Consider the following 21,831-nt stretch of genomic DNA (forward strand, 5'->3'; position numbering starts at 1 on the left):
GACTTAGTAATCGTTAGTGGCGCTGTGGCAGTGGCAAGGGATTTCAAGACAGGGGCCGACTCCCCCGATGCAGAACCACCCCAGTCGATCTTGACCTAGCACAAAGGAGATCTCGATGGCATGATGTGCCGACGACAGCCTGCAACAGGAAGATGACAGGAGTCAGAGTGCCTGGCGATGTTATATTCTTGTCTCGTATCGCTATCGAGGGCTATTCTCAGTCTTCCACCTTGAACATTAGGCCGATTTCTGAGCGTGATAGTACTTCTCACTGGCGTGGCGAATCCCAAGCAACTGCCGGAGGAGTATGTCATGCGATAGAACAGCGAGGCTCTGCTGAGCAACAGAACGATGCTGCGCTAGGTGACAGGGATTTCGAGGTTAACAGCATTCTGCGGATATCTCTGATACACGTGCTCACTGATAACACCAGTATTTCTGACATGGGAGGCGAATCGAGCGAAAGAACTGAGACTTCAGATAAGCCGTTGAGCATCAGATTCCGTTTCGTCAATGATGATTGAGATTCACAATGTATTGTTGACGGTATGATACAGCTTCTGAAGTTAATATCCGCGTAGCCTATCGCATCGGGTATAGAGGTCTTGGATCAACGTCTAGCATTGTGACACGTAGAACCATCATTGGGAAGCCCCCCTATCACGCCGAGTGCCCGCCAAGTTCAAACGCTGTGAAGCAACTTCATCATACAAATAGGTTTCTGAGATCACGGAGGTAGAAACGGCCGAGCATGGACTTGTGACCAACGTTCGACAAGGACATTGAACCCGAATTACCGAACCTTGATTTGCCAGGCCTCATGGACAATGCCCAGCTATCAGATACGGCCCAGACCTGGAGAGATCCCCATTTGACCATGATGAACGAGCTGGTACTCATCGAATGCGGCCTACGCAGGTAGACGAACATCATCCTGGAGCAACAGTGCATGCAATGTGTACATCACAGTTTGTTCGGAGACGGCTGTCGAATGTTGGAGCTCGGAAACGGCACCGGCTTTTGCTTCCAGAGAAGTTAAAGGAAGTACACAGCCTGTATGCAAGGAGTAAAGTGAGTGGTCGCCATAAATGAAGACGTTCCATTGCTCAGTTCAAGTTAGGCGCTCGACCGTGCCTGGGATCTTCATGGGCGCTTGACAAGCGCTAAATGCTTCCGGCCGCTCAATCTCAGACTCAGTCGCACGGAAGGCTCCCGTCCTGTCACTGAGCGTGCCGACTCTACTCGACGAAGTTGAAACACTTCCTGCCGTCCCACCCAATGCCACAGGACGTATCATCTCCGACATTTATCGCATGCACTTCACTGTTCTGCTGTACGACTGCGGTAATGTCCATCCGGAGCTACGCCACGCCCAGTCTGCAACGTGATGACCGTGCTGCTCGGTCGTAGAACTTTGTGGTACCGCCTTTATCGGGCTTGGGTCGGTCCGAGATTGCCTGCTGCTTACTACCGTTCTGGAAATCCCGAACGATATATATACCACATCAGAAGAATCAAATGAGAAGGTGCGCAGCTGACAACATCGTCGAAACGTTCCGGTCATCCAAGTTGCATCGAGATCTTGGTTTTTCTGTAAGCTCTACGTATCTCTATTGCCCTTCGTGAATCTCACAGCGTCAATGCTGTCACCCAGTGTAACAATCGCGCACTTAACGTATCGCCAATGGAAAATTGTCCTGCTGAGATTTGGTCTCGGATATTCTTCTTGGCTTGTGCCGACGGCGGTCATACTGGGCGCTCGCTCTCGCACGTCTCGAGATATTTTCGCCAGACATCACAACTCGCCCAATTACATAGCATTGCCATCTCTGGGGTGGGCCAGCTGTACGAGTTCACCGAGATGTTATCCAGGAGGCCGTCCGAACTCTGCATGATACGGCATCTATTTGTTTCCAGTCAGGACATCCCGAGAAAGAGACCCTACGCTTATCCGGAGATACTTGCCTCACTTCCACAAGAGGAGCTTTCGAAACACCTCATCTATCATCTGTACCGCCCGGGCGACGAGGACCTTATCCAACAGCTGCTCAAGCGTGCCGGACACCGCCGGTCGTGGAACAAGGTCAGCATCCTCGCCGAACGCCGGGCGGCCTTCAGGATCGTGCTGCTGCGTCTGCTGCGGATAGTCGCGCCCACCCTGCAGACCCTCACACTCTACCTCGACACCTCCCACCAGCTCGTCCTCCAGGATGTGCAGTTCCCCTCACTAGTTGAGCTCACGCTGCACAGCAAGTTCCCCATCGCCACTGTCTTTGGTGGCCCTTCACGCTCTGTCCAGCCCATGCCGAAGCTCACGCGTCTGCATGTGGCTGGCGACCCTGACTGCTTCGAGGTGTTCCTCGGAAGCGTGCCTGCCCTCACCCACCTGCGCCTGACCGGTGTCTCCTACCTAGCATCTCGCATCCAGAGCGCGGTCTGTGCTGCGATCAATGCGTTTTCAGCCGACTCCATACACGAGCAGAGTCCCGGTCAGGCCTCCTCAGATTCTGCAATCCAGCGACAATCCGGATCCGAGCTACCCCCTCTCAGTTGTGTCATGATTCATCCCTGCAGCGCCTTACGCGGCTGGCAAGTGCAGAACAACGTAGTCTGCACGCTCCAGTCCATGACAAAGCGCAACGACAAACTCGTTTTACTGGGGATCGCTGAGTTCGATGCCCCATCTCATTACGACATCGCGCAAGCAAAGCAACATTGGCTGGAGAGGGTCGTGGGAGATGAAGGATGCTGGAGCACTACGATCACGCCGAAGAATGCTAGCGGCGAGCGGTGGAAGTTCGAGTATCGCCACTGGGTCGCATAGATGACAAAATTACTACTGCGATGCCTGGTCAGTCATGATACGAGCATTGTTGTCTGCACCGGCTGCTGTACCCTGCAGGCTGTCTTCAACATCGATGGCGTGCATTGTTCATAGCTCAACATGGTGCCGTATATCTCGATATCGTACAATACGTTGCCTAGATGTTGGAAGATTGTGGTACATATCCTCGTGATAACCTTTATCATTTTCAGAGAAGATGAGGCGCTTGATCCTTCGTCGATTGCGAGGAGAAATTGTTACATAACCTGCTACAATATACAATGAACTCAGGTTGGGTTCACCCAGAGCTATGATTCTCTTCTGATATATGAATGCTCGCACGGAGAACTGAAGGTCATGCCTATCAGCAACTGGTAGGATAGGGCAAACTGCATCATCACTCACCAGAGAATATCGCCAGAGCGTACGAACCGTGTAATACGAAGTCTGTTTTCGCAATGTAGAAGACAGGGCAGGCCAAATTCTCAAGTGCGAGGCGTTTGGAGGAGTAGATTGTGCATGGCTTTGATCTCCGTGTTGTAAACTTTTTCTATTCTGGAGAAGCGCACTCGCAGCGAGAAACGGACCGGGATCAGTGAGATTTGTCGCATATCATACTGTCATTAAGGTCAGATGGACGTTCGTAACGGTGCGACTGCGGCGACTGTGATAGCATCGTCAATCAAAAAGCTGTGCAAGATCTCTAATGTGAGGGCTTTGTGAATGAGATCTCGTAAGGCGGTAGCCTGAGCGACGAGATGATGTTGTACTGGAGAATGGACCTAGTTAGTGGACGCAAATGAATGTCATGAAGAGGCATATGAAACGTACGATTCAATGATCCCTTTCTTTGTCAAAGAAGTCCATCGGTTAAATGATTCCTAAATAGCGTAGACTGCGACGCTTTGCTGACAGCATCTCAGACTACCTGTGTTTAGGTAACAGCTCAAGACGACAGGGTTGGGCAGCTTGCAATCCCGAAACATTATCCAAATCTACTTTTCAATTGGAGAGGAGAAGAATATGACGAACAGATTTGAATATATGAATACTATCCTGTCTGGTGCTATGTATGCGCGCGGGCATTAAACACGCCAGAGTGGATGGTTATCGAAGTCGAGTGGGACCAGGCACGCAGCTGTTGAGGTGCAAACTTATGAGATTGGGGCACGAACTCGCATGCGGCCCATTAGCTCCGCCCATTCCAAACACCTGCAAGGATGAGGTTTTTGCTGTCAGATCGAGGTAGCGAGCCAATATTTTGGCATGAACGTACATGCACTCACAGTCTAGCTCCAAAGGGCTATGTTGAGAGCATTCGTCATCTTCTGTCGGCTTCAACCATAGTTCGAATGTTGAGAAGTCGGCTTCCCGATCATTGAATCAGCCGATATGTCGGAGAACGTGCGTCATACATTTCGAAAGACCGAAGTGAGATCCGAAAGGCGATAGCAACCAGGAGCCGTGGACCTGCCTTAAGCCATGCGTTCGCACCTCCATCTAGATTAGACAATGTGCACCGTCCAAGGTCGTGTCGCCGATTCACTGTCTTGATGAGCGAGGTCCCAACGTCGAAACCTTCAAAGGACCCAGAACATTGCGATTTGAACAGAGAAATAGACGTTCTCGTCCTGATTGTGCGCAGAAAGACCAGAATTGAAGCGAATCAGGAGATAAGGTCTCTGATGTGAGGAATCTGAAAGTTTGAACAGTCGGCGAATAAGAAAACACGAAATCTGCAGCTGTTGTCCGACGGCCTTTCACGAACTCGGCTCCAAGGTAGGCATGCTAGAAAAGAAGGCTCTCGCGCTGCACGGAAAACCACGTACGACTGCCGTGCATCACGAACCGGTATAAATACTTGAGGACGTCAAGTACGTCCGAGTTGCTAATTGAGCGTTAAGAGATTCGTGCCCGGCAATTCAAGGCATGGTAGAAAGGCCGCGCTGGTAACAATGGGCTGGCGAGAGAGCTTTTACTAACTGAAGGCTGTATATGGCTGCTGAGATGAAATGATATCAAGGATATGGGAGGCTATGCAAGTCGAAGTTCGAGAGTGATAAGCGCTCGCGGTTTGCTCGGTGCCACCACCACCGTCGTCGTCGTCGATATCGTCTACGATCAATTCTGCACTCTACCCGTTCACGATCACAAGACCGGTAGAGTCTACTGCCTAGGCCTATTGCATACCCGCGAAAGTGCTAGCTTCCTGTTCGGGTTCTGAGCAGTACCGTCTTGACTGCGTTCGTCCTCGAAATCAACTTCTTTCGAACTGCCTGGTATCACACAGTTGGCCTCTGGAACACCATAAGCAGGATGGCACCCGGAAGGACATTTGGGACTGAGGGGCCTGTGGTAGACGTGAGCGATCAGCCACCAGGTCGGCTGGGTGATTCGCAGCAAGCTCGTCGCATCTCGGGACGCGTCTCCTTCTCCGATACTGTTCATCGACCAAGTTTCTTTGCTCGGAGAAGAAGCGCAGTGGATGAAGAGGCAAGTGGAGGCCCCACAGCTCAGGAACGGCCTGCTATCCCGAGCGCTCTACAACCAGGAGAGGCATATAGTACTCCACTACCCGTTCTGTCCATGGTTGTCTTGTCAATTGTGAGATGGCTGATTCTACCATTACCCATCCTTCACGAGCTTAATCGCCTTGCAGACTATGCTTGGCGAATTTTTATCTGCCAATGTCTCCGCCCCTTTCATATTATTCATGGTGCAAGGTGCGCATCTCGGGTGCACAGTATCCGAACCTTCTCAGTAAGAGTGACATCGATCAGGTTTCGGCCAATTCCCCGACGAAGCTCGTGCAGGATACTGGACAGGCATCTTGGGTAAGTACTTCGCGTCCTGTGTGCATCATCCGACCATCGTTGATAACACCATGCGCTGTCCGTCCCTACATCAGTGTCAATGTTCTTCCTCACTCAATTCCTTACATCGCTTCTCTGGGTACGCATCCACCGTCGTGCATTGCGAATCACTCTCTGAGTAACCGGCTGATGCCCGAATTTTTGACAGGCGACGGTGGCGGCGAAGCATGGGCAGCGTATCGTGTTGTTCATCTCGCTCCTCGGGAGCGCCATAACATGCTCACTCTTCGGAACATGTACATCCATCGAAGAAGCTATTGCCGTGCGATTGATGCAGGGTATATTCGCCGGTGCGATCGGCGTCGCGCGTGGGTGCGTGACGTTGATTACCGACCAGAGCAACGAAGGGAGGGCATATGCGATTCTTGGGTGAGTGCGACACGTTCATTCTTCACGGAGCTCACCTGACTGCGGCGTAGCTTCTGCTGGGGATTTGGAGGTGTTGCTGGTGCCATCGTCGGTGGGACTTGTGAGTGACTGGTAAACACCGTGCCTCTGTCGGAGAGTAGCTAATGCAAGTCGTAGTCGAATCGCCCGCAAGAAAGTGGCCATCTGCCTTTAATGATATTCCCTTGTTTGTAACGTATCCATACCTGTTGCCCTGTCTCGTAGCATCGTCGATCACATTCATAGGCAGGCCCACTATCGTTCTTCATAAGGATCTCGCTGATCCCACTGCTACTCAGGCTCTGTCCTGTGTCTCTTTCTAGGCCCAGACTGCGGCCCACGCGAAGGTGCCATCCATTTGCCGCAGGAGAAGATTGACACCATACCCGAAGAAGACACCGTGCCCACAACTCCGCTTTTCGAAGAGAGCGAATCACACAGCCTGTACGGAACGCTTAGACGAAAGCTGTCAGGCAGACTCTCAGGCTACTTCTCATCTCGTGCGTCTGTTGCCGATGGTCCTTCGTCGCCTCCACAAGAACAGCCGTTGCCCTTGTCGTCGACACCATCTCGAAGCGATCTCAACAAAGCGCGAACGATATCCCAAATGAGTCGCGCGAACAGTTCCGCGTACGGGTACAGCGGTTCGTACAGGAATCGTCTCTCGAGCGCCTACGGCGCCACGCCACGCGCGAGCATGGCTCTATCGATTCGCCGGAGGCGAAGCAGCGCTGCGGATGGTCATCAGTCATCGATGGGCACTGCAACGGGCAACTTCGCGCAACGTCTCTTGATGGCGAACGAGAACGCTGTGACGAACATTGCCGACCTGTGGGTTGCTGCAGCAATGAACGCCGATAATGAGGAAGCGTTCGAAGATGATGGCGAATTTGATACAGAAGCGGAGGCTATCGACGAGGAGGCGGTGAGCGGGGAGGCTGGGGAAGCTGGAGAACTGGAGGAGGACGTGTTCGGCTCCCGGGCTGCCACACCGACTTTGCGGGACAATCGGTTCTCGCGTCCAGAATCATACACGAGCGTGTGGTCTCAGGCCAAGCGGCCTTCGTTCTCCGCGGGTACCTCTACCGGCAGACGACCCGCTCCCATCGGCTCCCCTCGCCGTTTGTCACAAACCGGCCGCTTGTCCTTTGCGCGTCAGCGTTCCTCCATGCTTTCACCTTCTCTTGGGGGCGAGGAACCCCAGACGCCGATGCTGCATCGCCGGACGTCTTCTTTCATTCCACCGATTTTTTCACATGTGGGCGTGCGCACGCCTCCCGCAGTCCTCGAAGCGCAGCAGCTGCTATCACAGCTCGATGAACAGGCCGGCGGCGACTCGTTAGCCCCGATTGTGGAGGGCCGCCCTGCAGTACAGACAGATAACGAGGTTGTGGATTCGGAGAAGGAGCCTTCCTTGATCAAGCTGCTGCCGAATATGATCATCATCCAATACGGCTTACTGGCGCTTCACGCTACGACACACGATCAAGTGTTCTATCTGTATCTTGTCTCGTCGGTGTCTACTACTCGGGTCTGCGTTATGGTCACTGATTCACACGTTCTCCCAATTTCAGCAAGTACCCTCTAGGAGGATTGAACCTCAACGCGGGACACTTCTCCCAATTGAGTGAGCGCTATCCTACTTTCGCCGCCTGTCTTGAGTGCTGATGAGAGGATTGTAGTTGCGTTGATGTGCCTCGCGCAGATTGCCTACCAGTTCTACTTGTATCCGTATGTGTCTTTTTCTGACTTGTCCAATATGCTGGCGCTGAGTACGTGTCTGGTTCTGCAGCAATATCGGGTTAGTTGTAACTGGTGTTTTCTACCTTTGCTTCACTGATCATTCATGTCCATTTTAGGCCGCCTCGAGGTAGATTCTCCCACTTGGCTATGTTCCGCCTTGGATCCCTATTGTTCATCCCGTCGTACCTATCCGTAATCCTGTATCGACCGCTTGCTAGTGCAAGCACGGACGGGAACCCTATCCTCATGGCCGGTAATGCCATTTCCGTTTTCATCCGTCCTGTATCACGCTAATGAGTCCATTGCCTGGTGCAGTTCTTGCCCTCAGCACGTAAGTATCAGTCTGGTCAATCATATGTTGCGAGATGTTCTGACCAGCATGACAGCGCAGTGAGATTCTGTGGGAGTACGTTCAGTTACACTGCAGTCTCCGTCCTCCTGAATTACAGTGAGTCGTTTCCGAGCACGTTATGCAAAACATGATCTAATGCGTTTGCAGTGTCCCCACCTCACACCATCGGAATTGCCAATGGCATAGCGCAGAGTATTGTCAGCCTTGCACGGTTCTTCGGGCCGATTCTAGGTGGCATCGTGAGTGAAGGCTCGTTCTATTGGGTCACTCGTTCTTTAATTGACGTGTTTTCATACTTCCAGTTGTGGTCCATGAGTGTCGAGAATGGACCGACCGGCTATGCTCTTGGATTCTTCGCATGCGCAGGTGCATGCGCTCTCGCTATCTCTCATAGTTTCTTCATACGCTGAGTTGGGTCGCAATTTGCTTCGCGTTCACTTGTAATGCGCGATTCATCCTCCTTCATGACGCCGAGCAAAGCGACATCCTCTCCCTCTCCCATCAGAGCTTCTCGATAAACCTTTCCATAGAGATACCCTGTCTCGTATCTTTCTTTCTCGCCTGCACGTACCGTAATTGACGGAAGGACTATGAAACACCTCTGTAATGTAGCATCGCTGTGTGTAGAAGTTTCGTTAGTCCGACATATAAAATATACTGGTTTATAAGGTCTGCTGCAGCCCACATGATCGCACTCCTTCACATTGCAAGCTGATTCCCAACATATGGTTCACACCATATGAAGACGGCGAGAAACCATCTCTTTCCGTGTTTTCGCACCCATTGAACCAACTTCCCAACATCCATCGTATCCCGCGATCCTGTCTAACCACTCTTCCTTGGCTTTCTGAATCCCGTAACTGAACCACGTCTCATCCTCCGTTCCTCGTGATGGCCTAATAAACCCCACTGCTTGGACCCACTTGCTCTCGTGGAAAGGCTTCAGCAGCACAAACTTCTCGTTCGTGCGGGCTATTTTCTCAAAGCTTGACACAGTGCTGCTGCACGCGAGCCCTCCTCGAGAAAGGTTGTTGAGACGCATTATAACTCGATCGAGGGGTGGAAACCCTGCTGTCGTTTCCTGCGGTTCCGTAGAAATTGACGAAGGTTTGATCGAAGCAAATATCGCATCGCGTGTCCGAAAGGGAAGGTGGGTGATACCGGTGAATTGCAGATGAGTCAAGGACGGCACGCGTCCCAGGAACAGATCGGAGCAGTCGGTGTCGCCGAGGATACGTAAATGCGTCAACGAAGGCAATGTGCGGACCTGCGACGAGATGCCGTTAAAATTGGTTCTAACGGACAGCCCACTGTGCAGGGTGAGCTCGGCTAGTACTGGTAAATCAACGTTTTGCAGGACTAGCTGGTGATACGTGCCACAGTAAAGCGTGAAAGACTTTAGATGGGGAGCAACGATTTTCAGGAGATGCAGAAGAACGCGACTAAAGGCAGATCTACGTTCGCCAATGAGCCGAGATTTCTCGATGGTTTGGAGATATCCAGCGCGTTCGAGCACATCTTTGATGTAATGTTCATTGTCAGAATCGTGTAGGTCGTGAACAAGGTGGTCGACCAACTCCCAAAGTGAAAAGGATTTGAGACTTTCCGTGTCGACGTAGGGCCTCTTCCTGGGGAGGTCCTGGCTAGAAATGAACAGATGCAGCACGATCTGCAGTTCTCGTGGCCTGCTCTGCAGCACGTTGAGGAACTCGTACATCTGGCCAACACCTGAAAGAGATATGCTCTGCAGTTGGATGGGCCGCGATGTTTGATGGAAGTATCTCGAAACCTGCGAGAGTGATTGGCCTGTGTAACCACCATCTGTGCATGCCAGAGAGAATATACGAGCCCAAATCTCTGCAGGACAATCCTCCATTGCGGCTTCGGATTAGGTGTGCCGGATAGAACTGTACAAACCATTCGTTGATTACGCTGACTGTCTATCCTAGTGTTATATATGTTCAAACTCACTGAAAAGCTGTCAGAGCTGTCAGGACGGTGACTCTCTCTACTATCGCCAGGGCCAGTGACTGATAGGCGGTTTGACCGCCACGAAGCCGCGCGCAGACTGCCATGCCACTCGGGCGCTTACAACTCCCAATTCGACTCGGAGCTGCTACTAGCGCCGAGAGTAGTTCGGACATAGTCGCAGACTCGAATAGTATGAGCTGTATGCATCAAGCCGTAACGTTGAAGGTGCGGGATATAGATAGTGATTTTTGCTCGTGACACTCCCTAATGATGGATGAGCTTGCAATTTGCGACTCAAAAAGGGAACCTGGTCCGTACCGAACCTCGATGTCTACCGCTCTCCAGCAACGATCGGAAAGAATTCTGTTGAGTATCGGTTAGCGGCAACCTGCGCTATCGGAACGGATAGACTCAAGACAGCTTTCAGGAGACTCAGATGCCTGTAGTATTTATGCTAAATGAAGATGTGAGCAGCATTATTGAACCACAATGACTAGTAGGACCGTCAACACGCTCAGTTAGATGAGACTCATGTGTTGTGGTATCGAGTCACAGAGTGTAACAATGGTGAGGTGTGATCATGAGCGCACCGTAATTGAATATTCCAACTTGACGAGTTCTCAACATGATCCAGGTTCTTCCTCAAACCTGTTCAACCGGTCTCTCTTGGCTTCCGCAACCCGTGTTGCGAGGTCGGACGACATCTCCCCCCTGCGTCTCCGGGTTCATCGGACAAGAAGCCTTCGACGTGAACTCGCATATTTGGTACGGCCTGATAGGCGCCAAAGAAGCTGTGCTCCAGCGTGGCTGCTTGCGCGCTTTGCGTTTTTTTTTTCCTGGATGCATCCGTGTCCTCCTTTCAACAACGACGAAATCTACTGAGCTTAGCTATAGGCGTCCGTCAAACTCACAAGATGTTTTTTCTGGATTGCAGTAGCTGCACTTATGGTCCTTGTTCTGTGCGTGTCGGGGGCCAAGTCACAAGTCACAACAAAAATACTACCATTCGAGCAGTCGAGCTTGCCGAAGAGTTTTAACTGTCAGCGGGCAAGATTTTCCATTTCATGCTTCTACCTCTGCTTTATCGCGTTCCACACCTCGCGTTTCATCTGTTTTCTGGTTGCTCACTGGACTCTGCTTTACGTGTGCCAACTAAATCATGGATAGCTCTCGTGCGTTTCACGCTAACCTGGATCACTCGAACGATGCGTGCATAACGGAGAAATTATTCTTACTGTGTGTTGGACTGGCTTATGATCTTTGCGAGGCCGCTCTGTGGCCGACGAACTCTCTTCTCTGGGTATATTGCTGCGATCACGGCCACATCATCGAGCGCTCCTGCAGAGTACGGATACATTTCCCTGGATTGGCTCAGATTCTGGGGTCTATCACTAACAGAGTTTTAACTTTCCCTAGTCTATGTGTGACGGCGACATCGGACCCGCTCGTAATCGTTTGTAGCGCCCGGACGTAGCGTGTGCTCTTCTGATACGCGCCGGGGCGGACCGGTGCTCGGACTATCCACATCTTAGGTGTAGGTGAAGCAATCCAAGGTATGTTACCACCGTATCTCTGGTCGCTCTGTTCTTCATCTCCGAGATAATTCACAAAGACAAAGGTGCCACCGGGATCGTGTAAAAATGGAAAATATCCGGGCATTCTTCCAATTACCCCACTGCGTCTCAGACCGTGGTGTGCCCATTCACAACCTCTGGGACTTCAGGACTGACCGTCGTACCTGTTTTAAACCGCTGTAGTGCAGTCACGAGCTCGTACCACTATCAATGCACCATGGCTCCGGAACGAATGATACAGCAGGCGCAAGATGATGCTGTTCGAAACTCAGTACGCTGCGCTGTCAATAATGCCTAGAGCGGGTCCGTTCTTCGCATAATTTGTATACCATTGGAATGTTGAGTTCAATCAAGAGTGCCGTCTGTTCGGTCTCGCATCTTCATGATCTGTTACAGATGTATCGCGTGGGACGGCGAGTCTCGCCCCGCGTTTATGCATTCCTCGCTGGACGCAGCACAGGGCTGCCGACTCCACTGGCGCCCAGTAACTCTACGGCAAGCACCCTAACTTCGGTTTCGGCATTCCGAGATCTCACCCTGCACTACAAATTCAGGCCGCGTAAAACTTGCTTCTTCGTAGACGCCGTCGTGCGAGAGTCACCAGCCGCCTGACTGGGTCCTGCGCAGTGCGAGTCTCGGCCACAGGAAATACCGAAACATTTCACGACGCGTCAGGCACGCTGATACTAGGAGCTCTTCTTTGGAATGAGTTACGAACGCGCGTCCGATGATCGTCTCCAATGACAGAAACAAAAAGACTTCTCGTACACGTCGCGTATTGGCTTCCAAGCCGTGTCATTCAGGTATCATCTCTTCACCGAGGAATGGGTTCCATGAAACGCGGAAATTGGGCGAAGGTTCGTGGTGCATGGCTGCCAATGTGAGGCTGCCCTAAAGCTGACGCACATTGTTGATGCTGACTAACTGTATTGCTTGCAAACCGACCGTCTGACTTGCGGACATAGATGACTTGCGTTCAACATGGACATCTGATCGTCGGCCTGATCTGCCGTCCGGCACGGTCCTAATACGAGCATGGCAATTCCAGTAACTTTGAAAGCGACGTTACGCCAAATGCGTTGGTGTTGTGCTCACCGCCTTCGGCATTATAGCATATTCGTTTGGTTTTCTCGGCTTCCATGTCGCAGCGTCGCGGGATCCAGCGGGCCACCTTCTCGGCGGGCACCGAGACCGCATAGCACGCATCGTCTCTTGCTCAGCGCCCAATGGCCGATCAAGCACAAGCGGACTACGGGCACCGAGACTCGTAAGCATTGTTATCAATCAGCAATAGCGTCATCCACATATCGTGGGCGCGAAGGATCTTGTTCGTCTCTCTTGTGGTTTCCTTGCCTACTCCATGGTTTCATCGTGATCTGCTTCTGCCCTTTCCTCATCTTGTCCTGGCGCTTCGATGTTTGCGGAACAACATTTCACCAACTCTGCTGTGTTGATTGCTATATACAGATTTGGACAGATCATCGAGGATACTTTTCACCTGCCAAACTGAGCGAAGGACACTGACATCGCGGGTCACTGCCTGTCTGCGTACTTGCTGTTACTGATGTCTTGAGATGTAGGCCGCCGTGCCGTGCCTTGCTTTTGGGGTGTTCATGTGGAACCTATGACGACAGTATCATGCTGGCGTCACACGGAGCCAAGTATGGCTCTCAGTACTCCGGCTGAATGGGTGCCATCTCAGTTGCTCCACGGAGCTGTCCATCTAAGGAGGCATGACATCTGTTGCGGCCTCTGCATGCTCTGCGTGGTCGCGCTCACCGTAGCTGTCCCCGACGTTCCATCCTGACAGCCCTATGCAATCCTTTACACTGGGCAAGGCCCGCGATGCCAGCGAATGCCCATCTGAAACGAAGACAATCGGGTAATGACCGCTGAGCAACAGCACAAGCGACGGTATCGCTGCGCCGTGCAGATCAAAGTATCGTACGTAGATTCCCTCTTCGGGATCTTCTCATCGCACCGATTGGCACTTCCCGTCGGAAGGACAGTTCTTGCGCGTCTGGTGACGGCAATCGGCTTTCTTCGAAGTTAACGTCGACGTACATAGCCGGGTCGGTGGCTATGGCCAGCTTCCCTTCACTGTTGAGTTTCAGTAACAGGAGCGCCGGTTCGAGGCCTTCGGGGCCGAGGATATGCGGGGGGGCGGACGTGCCCATAGTTGCACACGGACGCATTCGAATGCAGGCACCGCAAATTGAGGTCCGTCGACCTTGTTGTCACGAACTCGAAATCTTCAATGTACTGCTGGTGTCAAATGGGCTGTCGCGCGCAAAATTTCGCATGTGCAACCTCGCAGGGTTGAACGGTTTCGCCGGCTGAATTGTTGGCTGGGATGGTTCTCACGTCCATTGAGCGCGATGGGCGCCCGTCGGTCCGAGCCGCGGCGTTAGCTCAGCAAGCTCCTCCAGAACCGAGCAAGAGACAATTGCACTCCTCCCCGCGCACAGTCGCCTCACGGCCGCACGTCCATTTAACGCGATATTGCTCGGCAGGACTCATGTGCATGGCGTGGTTAAGCTTAACGCTGATGGCCACAATAGGTCGGTTGCAGGATCCAGTGGCGGGCTTTTCGCGGAGCTTGAAAATGCCTCCGCCATCGCGGAGCACATTTGGCCTCATTCGGACGTTGCAGTGACACTCTTCACGTTGCGTCCAACCCCACGACATATCGCTTGCATTGAATTGCACTGCGTTTCGCATTGCGCGTGGCCATGCGAACCAGTAGCACCGACGGGTTAGCGGAGTGTGCACAAAATATGTCCTCGAATATCGGACCCGTTGCGGGGGCTCACGCGGTGCTTCCTGAAGTTTGATTAACTATAGAGTGTGATCTCGAGCGAATCTTCAGAGTCTGCACCCTTTTGTTCCCTAGCTCATTGGCCTAGATTGCCGAGATCTGAAACTCGCAATCGGTCCTGGCCAATGCTTTTGTCATGCCTCTCTGCGCGGCACATTTTCTCGGACGGGCTCCTGCATCATTTCCCCGTCAGGGTCACGCTTGCGCGCTCGGGAATCGCAGCCTATGGAGAATTTTGCAACATTTTCCAGCACAATCACCACCACACGTGTTGCAAATGTTCCCTCCCACTCATAAAAGCCTCGCGTCCGCTAGACTGCCCTCCGTGCCTTCGGCTAGACTCGCCTCCTTTGGTCATTGCCCATCCTACTTTCCTGATCTATATCTATATTCGTCTATACACTCAAGCAGCTGATTCGCTCTCATGTCCTCCTCAACCATGCCTTCCGCATCGTCATCCTCCCCGACCAAATTCTACCTCCCCGACCTCGTCGGCCACTCCACAATCCCTGTCCGCTGCAATAGACATCACAAGCAGGCGAACACTGAATCTACCCAATGGTTGATATGCGGTGGCAAGCTCACTGACAAGAAGCGCGACGCGTTTCGTGGCCTTAAAGCGGGCTACCTTACATCAATGTGCTATCCTCTGGCAGGCTACCCTCAGCTCCGGGTATGCTGTGACTTCATGAACTACCTTTTCCACCTCGACAACATCTCGGACGAGATGAACGACAGCGGTACTGTGGGGACGGCAGCACAGGTCCTCAATGTGCTGTACCATCCATATGCCTCTCAACCCAATACCAAAGTGGGCAGGATGACAAGAGAGTGAGTACGCCACCCCTCGCATCCGAGTCTCGCATGGTCTGAGTTCATGCATATAGTTACTGGTTGCGCCTCATTGCCACAGCGTCCCCAGGCGCACAGCAACGTTTCATCGAAACGTTCGACATGTTCTTCCAAGCTGTGACCCAGCAGGCCATGGACCGTGAGAGCGGTGCCATCCCGGACCTCGAGTCGTACATCGCAGTCCGGCGCGACACCAGCGGCTGCAAGCCATGTTGGGCGCTGATCGAGTATGCCAACAACGTGGGTGCTTCCGACCGATATCCGGATCATGCTTCTGACGTACTTGTATAGCTCGACCTCTCGTGGGAAGTCATGGATCACCCCATCATACGAGGGCTTGGAGAAGCCGCAAATGACCTCGTCACGGTTCGTGTCTTTTGTCTTTGTGAGAGTGGGCAGCTGCTAACCTTTTTCCAGTGGTCCAATGTCGGTCTCACCATTTAGTACTGTGGGCTGTTCGGCGCTGACACCACCTTACCTCCTACTTACAGGACATCTTCTCGTACAACGTGGAGCAGTCAAAAGGTGCGTCGGCGTACTGATTGAAGTGCGGTTGAAGGAATTTGCTTGCTAACAATAAGGCTTTTGTATAAGGCGACACGCACAACATGATCATCGTGGTACAAAGTCAGCAAGGTTTGGACCTGCAGTCCGCTGTCGACTTCGTGGGAGAACTTTGCAAACAAAGCATCGATCGCTTCCAATACCTACGCGAGAACCTGCCTTCCTGGGGCCCTGAGATGGATCGCCAGGTACAGATATACGTGGGAGGCCTCGCAGATTGGATATCGGGAAGTCTCAAGTGGTCCTTCGAGTCGGAGCGTTACTTCGCGAAGACAGGCCTCGAGGTGAAGAAGACACGTGTCGTCAACTTGCTCCCTCGTCGTGCCTGAAAATCGAAGCTTGATAGATACCCCCGGGCCTTGCGCATGGTACGTTCTTCGGTACGCTTGCTGAATGGAACCTTAACGTTTATTGAACCTTTTTATTGCAGGTGCCTTACCCATTATCGCTTATCGATCCAGGCGCGTCGGCTTTCCACGCCAGGCGCCATGTCTTAGGCCACACCTACCTCCGTGCGGAAAAAAACTGACCCTCCTTTGTTGTAGCTATATCACGTACCTGCATTTGCTGTGTATCCATCCCAGCACATACATTCGTTCTAGACATCGCTGTCTCCTAGACTTCTTCTATCTGTGCTTTCGTTGTTCGTTCTCTCGCCATGTATGGATGGATCGCTCATGCGTTCGTGTACCACTCGCCCGCATCTCTATCATACAGCCTACTCCTTACACATTTCGATCTTTGGATCCTTATTTGAGCTGGCGGCAACGCTGCTCACATTCTTATCTACTCACCATCGCTCTTCGTTCGAGTTGGTACTGTATTTGCTCTGTTCGACCATAGATACCATTTCATTATCTGACGTGTCCTGCATTGACCGTCTTATAATTATTGCCCTTCGGCGTATATATTTCCAGCATCTTTTGGACTCATTTAATGACGTGAAAACAATAGCGACGGACTTGATGTCCCGGGAAGGTGGCTTGCTGTCTTCAGGATTCTACGAGCTGACCAATTGACGAGTATAGAAATAGAGCAGACAGACACAGCCTCGGGAAGGGGTAACGGAGTCATTGAATGCACAGGGTGCCCAGCGCACTCTCACACTACCACGTATGAGGAGACAGTGCAATGGAACATGCAGCCACCCCATCGGAACTCGGATAGACGCATGCGGCTCACCTCTGGAGAACAATAACAGTTACGAGATTGACAGATATGGTGCGTGGATTCCAGCATCGTTGGCTGACGTATGTCGCACAGCCCGGATGCCAGATGTTGGAATGCGCGGTGTTTTGCTATCACCGTTAGTTTGATGAAGCGGGAACCGGAGAGATGGGCAGCGCGAGGGGATCAAAGCTGCGAACAAGGCTCGAGAACTCGATCCTTGGAACGCTCATGCGATGTCGAGCTTGTACGACAGAGCAAGGAAGATGTGACCACTCGGCGTCTGCGCTTGACAATCAGAAGCATTTCCCTCGGAGCCGACCAAGACGTACCAGTCGCACTAGCACGAATACTGCAACCCAATCATCCGTTGTTCGTGGTATTCCGAGACAATGTGTGAGACAAATTGAGATCTGACCGTTGTCAGGTCAAGCGAGCTATCTCCGGGGTTCCAGCATGATGGAACAATAGCAGTTGGAAACGACTTTGTTTCCGATCTTTTGAGGTACGATCTTGTCTTTACGAGTCTTGTCAGTACGAGCGCAGTATGTCTTGGCTGGTCAATCACCGCGAGTTGGTTGTACGATTGATCCAAATCAACTGATGGAAAGGTACGAACATTCTGTCGGGCGCGCGATAATTGGGGGGTGCACCGACCGGCATCGCGCTACAGGTCACAAACAAATAGGGAGCGTGCATAATAGGGTGTCCAAGGGTGCGGGTCATCCTGTGCGGTGAACCAAACCTAAGATGTGGGTTGCACGCTGAGTGTGTAATAATGACATGGTCGCGATCGCGCTGATTGCGCGCGGGAACGAGGCGTGGTTTGGATGTCGATACACAGGAGAGCACACGGCATGGAGGCTATCGGATAAGAGTCATATGAACGACAAGCGAGAGCTGTCGAATACGAGTTGTCGTAGATGCAGCGAGAAGCGGGGTGCTCGGAATGCATGGTCTCCGTCGAATTCGGAAAACCTATACCGAACGATGTAGGCCTAATAGAAAACTCCTTTAAGGTTCTGCAGTGATGCCGGAAGTGCAAAATAATAAGCCTATGCGAAGAATATGCTACGTGGATCGACTCGTCAGGAATTCTCCACTCACCGTAGTTCTGCTCCGTCGACACCATCTAACAGCACTTTCCGGCAGCCAGGTATACTGGCGACCTTCTCTTTCTAGTCTCGCTTCGCGCCGACGTCACTTTGTCTGGCCTCGCTGGATTTCATCGGCAGTGAGGCACACTTACGCGCTTCATTCGTGTCCGCCGCAAAGCCAAGATCAGAATGGACGCATAGGACACAGATGTTGTGCAACAACTGACTTGTTCAATCTGTGTGGATGTATACTTTTATGTAACCACATGTTGTTGGCGGAATGGCCGAGCGGTCTAAGGCGCTAGAATCAGGTTTCAACTAATCTAGTCCGAAAGGGCGTGGGTTCAAATCCCACTTCCGTCATTGCTTTTGCTGTATTGTTTTAATAACTTGTTATTTTCAATTCATTGCACACCGGGGGCATGAGCCGATGGTTCTGCCGGGAACATTTTGGACACATCATGATAACAGTCACAGTGTAACTCTAATGCTACTGATGTAAACATCACGGAATGATTTGAATTATTTCGAGTGAGCTCATTGTGGAATAATAGTGATATTATTCAGAAAGACACCAGGATGAGACAACAATTTTGCTCTGGCCAGCATTCATATAATATATTGATATCATTTTAAACGAATCTTAAGGAGACATTACAAATGTGACCAACGTGATGTTATGATGAGTACCAGAATGCTTTTCATCACGTGCCAGCTAGAATCATCTTAAACACATCAGAGGTGTCCTAATATGGTTAGCACATTACTATATATAGTAATATGAAGATCATTGATCTTGCTATGAATTTGCGTGCGAAGAATACGAGATTGTGGTGTGGCAGATGGTGATGGTGAACCAACTTCTAATATAACATCATGCAGCTCAGAGAGCTCATTGAGTAACTCCTCCAGCAGCATGATTATGAAGGGAGTAGAACGCAGTCAATATGCGATGCGGGCCTGACCATATGCGACGCGGTCACGTGCATATGTAGGCCATGGTCGCGTGGGCTGTGGTCGCTTGCGTGGGTCTGACTTTGCGTTCTGCTTTTTCACTTGAAAGCTAACTCCACTTGATATGTCATCTATAACTGGCAATCCTCTCACATTCCTGCCTCGTGGTCGTGATGGTGGTAGCACTATAATGTCTGCCAATTCTGTTCAAAATCCAGGTAGTACTGACACGACACAAGTGGCACCAGTGAGTATATGCTATTCATGTGTTATTTAAAATGCTAAAGATACATCGGTATTATATAGTTGAATGCAGCTGCAGCAGAGATAGTATCAGGAAAGAAGAGAAAGGTGTCTGGAAAGGGGGTAGAGGGCAATGCAGTACGTGATCGAGCATTGATCATAACTGCGCATATATAGTGACCTTGCTCAACTTACATAGCCCAAGAGATCAAAGGTATGAGCAAGCGGATGTGAAGCATGCAATGATGCTAATGACCATTGATAGGTTGCAGATAATAAGAATGAAGATGAGGTAATGCTCGTGACTGCTGACGCTAGTATCACTTCATCACTGATGGCTATAGAGTAACAAGGAAGACAGTGAGGACCAAGACAAAGGCAAGGGCAAAACACGACAAACCTATACCTGCAGGACGCGACAAAAGACTGGAAATTCTGACAATGTTGAGCCAGTAGCGAGTAGTGCTGCTGACATAGCAATACAAAAGCGCAAAAATGCTGCGGTAGGTGCTATGATTATATGCAAGGCATTGCAAATACTAATATGTAAGTTTGGGGCATAGAACGTGATCGCACTGGAAGAACTGCGCTTGAAAAAAGAGCGCAACCTGTACGACACTCAAATGGCTAGTTTGAAGCATGCAGAAGATCAGGAACGACTCGCTCACAGTCGCTATCTGAGCATTGCCAAGGTTGCAGTTCTGGAGCAGCAAGCTGAACATCTTCATCTACAGAATGTGCGACTGGTGGCCGAGATGAAGGCTGCAGGTCAATTGCCGCAAAACTTTCAGCCTCTAGCAGTGCGATACGTCAGCAATGAACTGATGCAGATTCCTCCAGTCGTGCTGCCCAAGCTAGACTATGACTTTCAATTGATCAACATGGCATCCACCAGCACAGGCCTACCTACTTTGAACTCTGTTTCTCTACCGACTCAGCTTACGGGTACCCGAGCGACTGGAATGACTGGCTATTTGATGGCGGATGATGGACAGCTCACTCTAGGAGAAATCCCTGGCGTATCCTCACACAGCAGTGGCAATATGTTTGCTGGTGATGACTATGGGGCAATGGCCAAACAATATGCGCAGACTCCGATGATGATCCTTCCCCAGTACGATCAGTGGCCTGCATTCGACACTACATCCTTGATGACATCTGGCACCAACAATACTGCTGCAGAGACTGGAGGCCTGCCCAGTGCATAGAAATATGTCTAGACATTTCTAAAGCACGTACTTGACTCTCTTTCATTGCTGCTTGTCGTTCTAGACAGTACTTGACTCTCTCTCTGTCGTCTTAACTTCATGTGGCTGTTTTCACTATCTATATTCTTGTTACTCAACTTCATGTGGCTGTTTTCACTATATTCTTGTTACTCAAAAGATACGACTATCAGAGAGACATGTTCCGCATGGCCTGTACTTTTTTTTACTTATACTTTATTGCAGAATGGAAGAGCAAGGAGTTGATGGAGTTTAATGCTGGCAGTCGTGATGCATATGAGACGCCCATTTTTGACACGCAAGCAAGAAGCAATTGTAGGGTGATATCGGTGATCGCTAAATGTGTAGAAATATATGACACTCTTTCTTTGAGTATATATGAATGAAAAGAAATCTGTTTCTTTGAGAGACAAGATGAGCTGGTGGAGGAGAATAAAGGTAATGCCAGACATGCAGTCACAGTATTGTGACACATGTGACACATGTGACCAGGGCATCTGAGGCGCGCAAGCAAGTAGCAATTGTAGGGTGGGACTGGCTATTGCTAAATGCTTGAAAATATAACAACTCCTTCTCTGAACATATATGAATGAAGAGAAATCTGTTTCGACGAGAGAAGATGGATTGATGATGTGAAAAGTTAATGCTAATCAAGCAGTGCCGTTTGGTTATGCACGTGACCCAGGATCGGCATCACACCAGATTTGATCAAATGGCTTCAATATAATACAATTGCTACATTGCAAGTTTGACCCGGGAATGGAATGGCGAAACCTCATATCAACTCGTCGACTACATTGTCCTCGCCGGCGCCGTCTTCCTGGCTATCAGCTAACATGTCCTCGCCGTCTTCCTCGCTACCAGCTAACATGTCCTCGCCGTCTTCCTCGCTACCAGCTAACATGTCCTCGCCGTCTTCCTCGCTACCAGCTAACATGTCCTCGCCGTCTTCCTCGCTACCAGCTAACATGTCCTCGCCGTCTTCCTCGCTACCAGCTAACATGTCCTCGCCGTCTTCCTCGCTACCAGCTAACATGTCCTCGCCGTCTTCCTCGCTACCAGCTAACATGTCCTCGCCATCTTCCTCGCTACCAGCTAACATGTCCTTGCTGTCGCCGTCTTCCTCCTCGCTACCAGCTAGTATATCCTCACTGTCATCCTTGCTGCCCTCGCTGTCATTCTCACT

General features: G+C 51.1%; 7 protein-coding genes and 1 non-coding gene across 8 annotated transcripts; 7 read left to right on the top strand and 1 right to left on the bottom strand.

Annotated features, from left to right (window-relative positions):
* Window positions 1-1,186: 1,186 nt before the first annotated feature.
* LAESUDRAFT_727914 (uncharacterized protein) lies at window positions 1,187-3,136 on the top strand. The gene is made up of 2 exons (XM_040909321.1): window positions 1,187-1,593; window positions 1,655-3,136. The coding sequence occupies exon 2, from the start codon at window positions 1,685-1,687 to the stop codon at window positions 2,822-2,824; it is 1,140 nt and encodes a 379-aa protein (XP_040762178.1). The 5' UTR covers window positions 1,187-1,593; window positions 1,655-1,684; the 3' UTR covers window positions 2,825-3,136.
* A 1,759-nt stretch (window positions 3,137-4,895) lies between these two features.
* LAESUDRAFT_727915 (MFS general substrate transporter) lies at window positions 4,896-8,840 on the top strand. The gene is made up of 16 exons (XM_040909322.1): window positions 4,896-5,428; window positions 5,484-5,547; window positions 5,605-5,658; window positions 5,733-5,776; window positions 5,846-6,066; window positions 6,117-6,166; window positions 6,223-6,330; window positions 6,384-7,596; window positions 7,659-7,711; window positions 7,767-7,815; window positions 7,877-7,885; window positions 7,944-8,080; window positions 8,143-8,158; window positions 8,214-8,275; window positions 8,327-8,418; window positions 8,482-8,840. Exons 1-16 carry the CDS (start codon window positions 5,141-5,143, stop codon window positions 8,587-8,589), a joined length of 2,568 nt encoding a protein of 855 aa, XP_040762179.1. The 5' UTR covers window positions 4,896-5,140; the 3' UTR covers window positions 8,590-8,840.
* LAESUDRAFT_294420 (uncharacterized protein) lies at window positions 8,750-10,368 on the bottom strand. Its single transcript, XM_040901863.1, has 3 exons — window positions 10,151-10,368; window positions 9,557-10,086; window positions 8,750-9,508 (listed from the first exon to the last, which is right to left on the bottom strand). The coding sequence occupies exons 2-3, from the start codon at window positions 10,053-10,055 to the stop codon at window positions 8,910-8,912; spliced, it is 1,098 nt and encodes a 365-aa protein (XP_040762180.1). The 5' UTR covers window positions 10,056-10,086; window positions 10,151-10,368; the 3' UTR covers window positions 8,750-8,909.
* Window positions 10,369-12,505: 2,137 nt separating this feature from the next.
* On the top strand, window positions 12,506-13,497 carry LAESUDRAFT_294586 (uncharacterized protein). Its single transcript, XM_040901865.1, has 2 exons — window positions 12,506-12,604; window positions 12,690-13,497. The coding sequence occupies exon 2, from the start codon at window positions 12,760-12,762 to the stop codon at window positions 13,246-13,248; it is 489 nt and encodes a 162-aa protein (XP_040762181.1). The 5' UTR covers window positions 12,506-12,604; window positions 12,690-12,759; the 3' UTR covers window positions 13,249-13,497.
* Window positions 13,498-14,981: 1,484 nt separating this feature from the next.
* On the top strand, window positions 14,982-16,287 carry LAESUDRAFT_657700 (terpenoid synthase; the record flags this gene model as incomplete). The annotated part of the gene is made up of 6 exons (XM_040904702.1): window positions 14,982-15,373; window positions 15,430-15,634; window positions 15,686-15,760; window positions 15,812-15,820; window positions 15,886-15,919; window positions 15,989-16,287. The coding sequence occupies 6 exons, from the start codon at window positions 14,982-14,984 to the stop codon at window positions 16,285-16,287; spliced, it is 1,014 nt and encodes a 337-aa protein (XP_040762182.1).
* Window positions 16,288-16,485: 198 nt separating this feature from the next.
* Window positions 16,486-17,094, top strand: LAESUDRAFT_294444 (uncharacterized protein). Its single transcript, XM_040901864.1, has one exon. The coding sequence runs from the start codon at window positions 16,621-16,623 to the stop codon at window positions 16,975-16,977; it is 357 nt and encodes a 118-aa protein (XP_040762183.1). The 5' UTR covers window positions 16,486-16,620; the 3' UTR covers window positions 16,978-17,094.
* A 1,402-nt stretch (window positions 17,095-18,496) lies between these two features.
* LAESUDRAFT_t66 lies at window positions 18,497-18,585 on the top strand. Its single transcript has one exon. It is a non-coding gene; the product is annotated as a tRNA-Leu (tRNA).
* Window positions 18,586-19,366: 781 nt separating this feature from the next.
* Window positions 19,367-20,627, top strand: LAESUDRAFT_761012 (uncharacterized protein; the record flags this gene model as incomplete). Its single annotated transcript, XM_040912845.1, has 6 exons — window positions 19,367-19,423; window positions 19,483-19,557; window positions 19,619-19,633; window positions 19,685-19,711; window positions 19,764-19,922; window positions 19,983-20,627. The coding sequence occupies 6 exons, from the start codon at window positions 19,367-19,369 to the stop codon at window positions 20,625-20,627; spliced, it is 978 nt and encodes a 325-aa protein (XP_040762184.1).
* Between the last annotated feature and the right edge of the window lie 1,204 nt (window positions 20,628-21,831).

Source organism: Laetiporus sulphureus (assembly GCF_001632365.1).
Source record: "Laetiporus sulphureus 93-53 unplaced genomic scaffold LAESUscaffold_32, whole genome shotgun sequence".
NCBI classification, from domain to species: domain Eukaryota; kingdom Fungi; phylum Basidiomycota; class Agaricomycetes; order Polyporales; family Laetiporaceae; genus Laetiporus; species Laetiporus sulphureus.

Bases quoted from the DNA above. Each gene is read 5' to 3' on its own strand.
- LAESUDRAFT_727914 (XM_040909321.1), top strand. From the start codon at position 1,685: ATGGAAAATTGTCCTGCTGAGATTTGGTCTCGGATATTCTTCTTGGCT.
- LAESUDRAFT_727915 (XM_040909322.1), top strand. From the start codon at position 5,141: ATGGCACCCGGAAGGACATTTGGGACTGAGGGGCCTGTGGTAGACGTG. The intron at 6,167-6,222 runs GTGAGTGACTGG...TGCAAGTCGTAG, and splicing joins TGCCATCGTCGGTGGGACTT to TCGAATCGCCCGCAAGAAAG. The intron at 8,276-8,326 runs GTGAGTCGTTTC...ATGCGTTTGCAG, and splicing joins CTCCGTCCTCCTGAATTACA to TGTCCCCACCTCACACCATC.
- LAESUDRAFT_294420 (XM_040901863.1), bottom strand. From the start codon at position 10,055: ATGGAGGATTGTCCTGCAGAGATTTGGGCTCGTATATTCTCTCTGGCA. The intron at 9,509-9,556 runs GCACGTATCACC...TACCAGTACTAG, and splicing joins GTCTTTCACGCTTTACTGTG to CCGAGCTCACCCTGCACAGT.
- LAESUDRAFT_294586 (XM_040901865.1), top strand. From the start codon at position 12,760: ATGGCAATTCCAGTAACTTTGAAAGCGACGTTACGCCAAATGCGTTGG.
- LAESUDRAFT_294444 (XM_040901864.1), top strand. From the start codon at position 16,621: ATGGATGGATCGCTCATGCGTTCGTGTACCACTCGCCCGCATCTCTAT.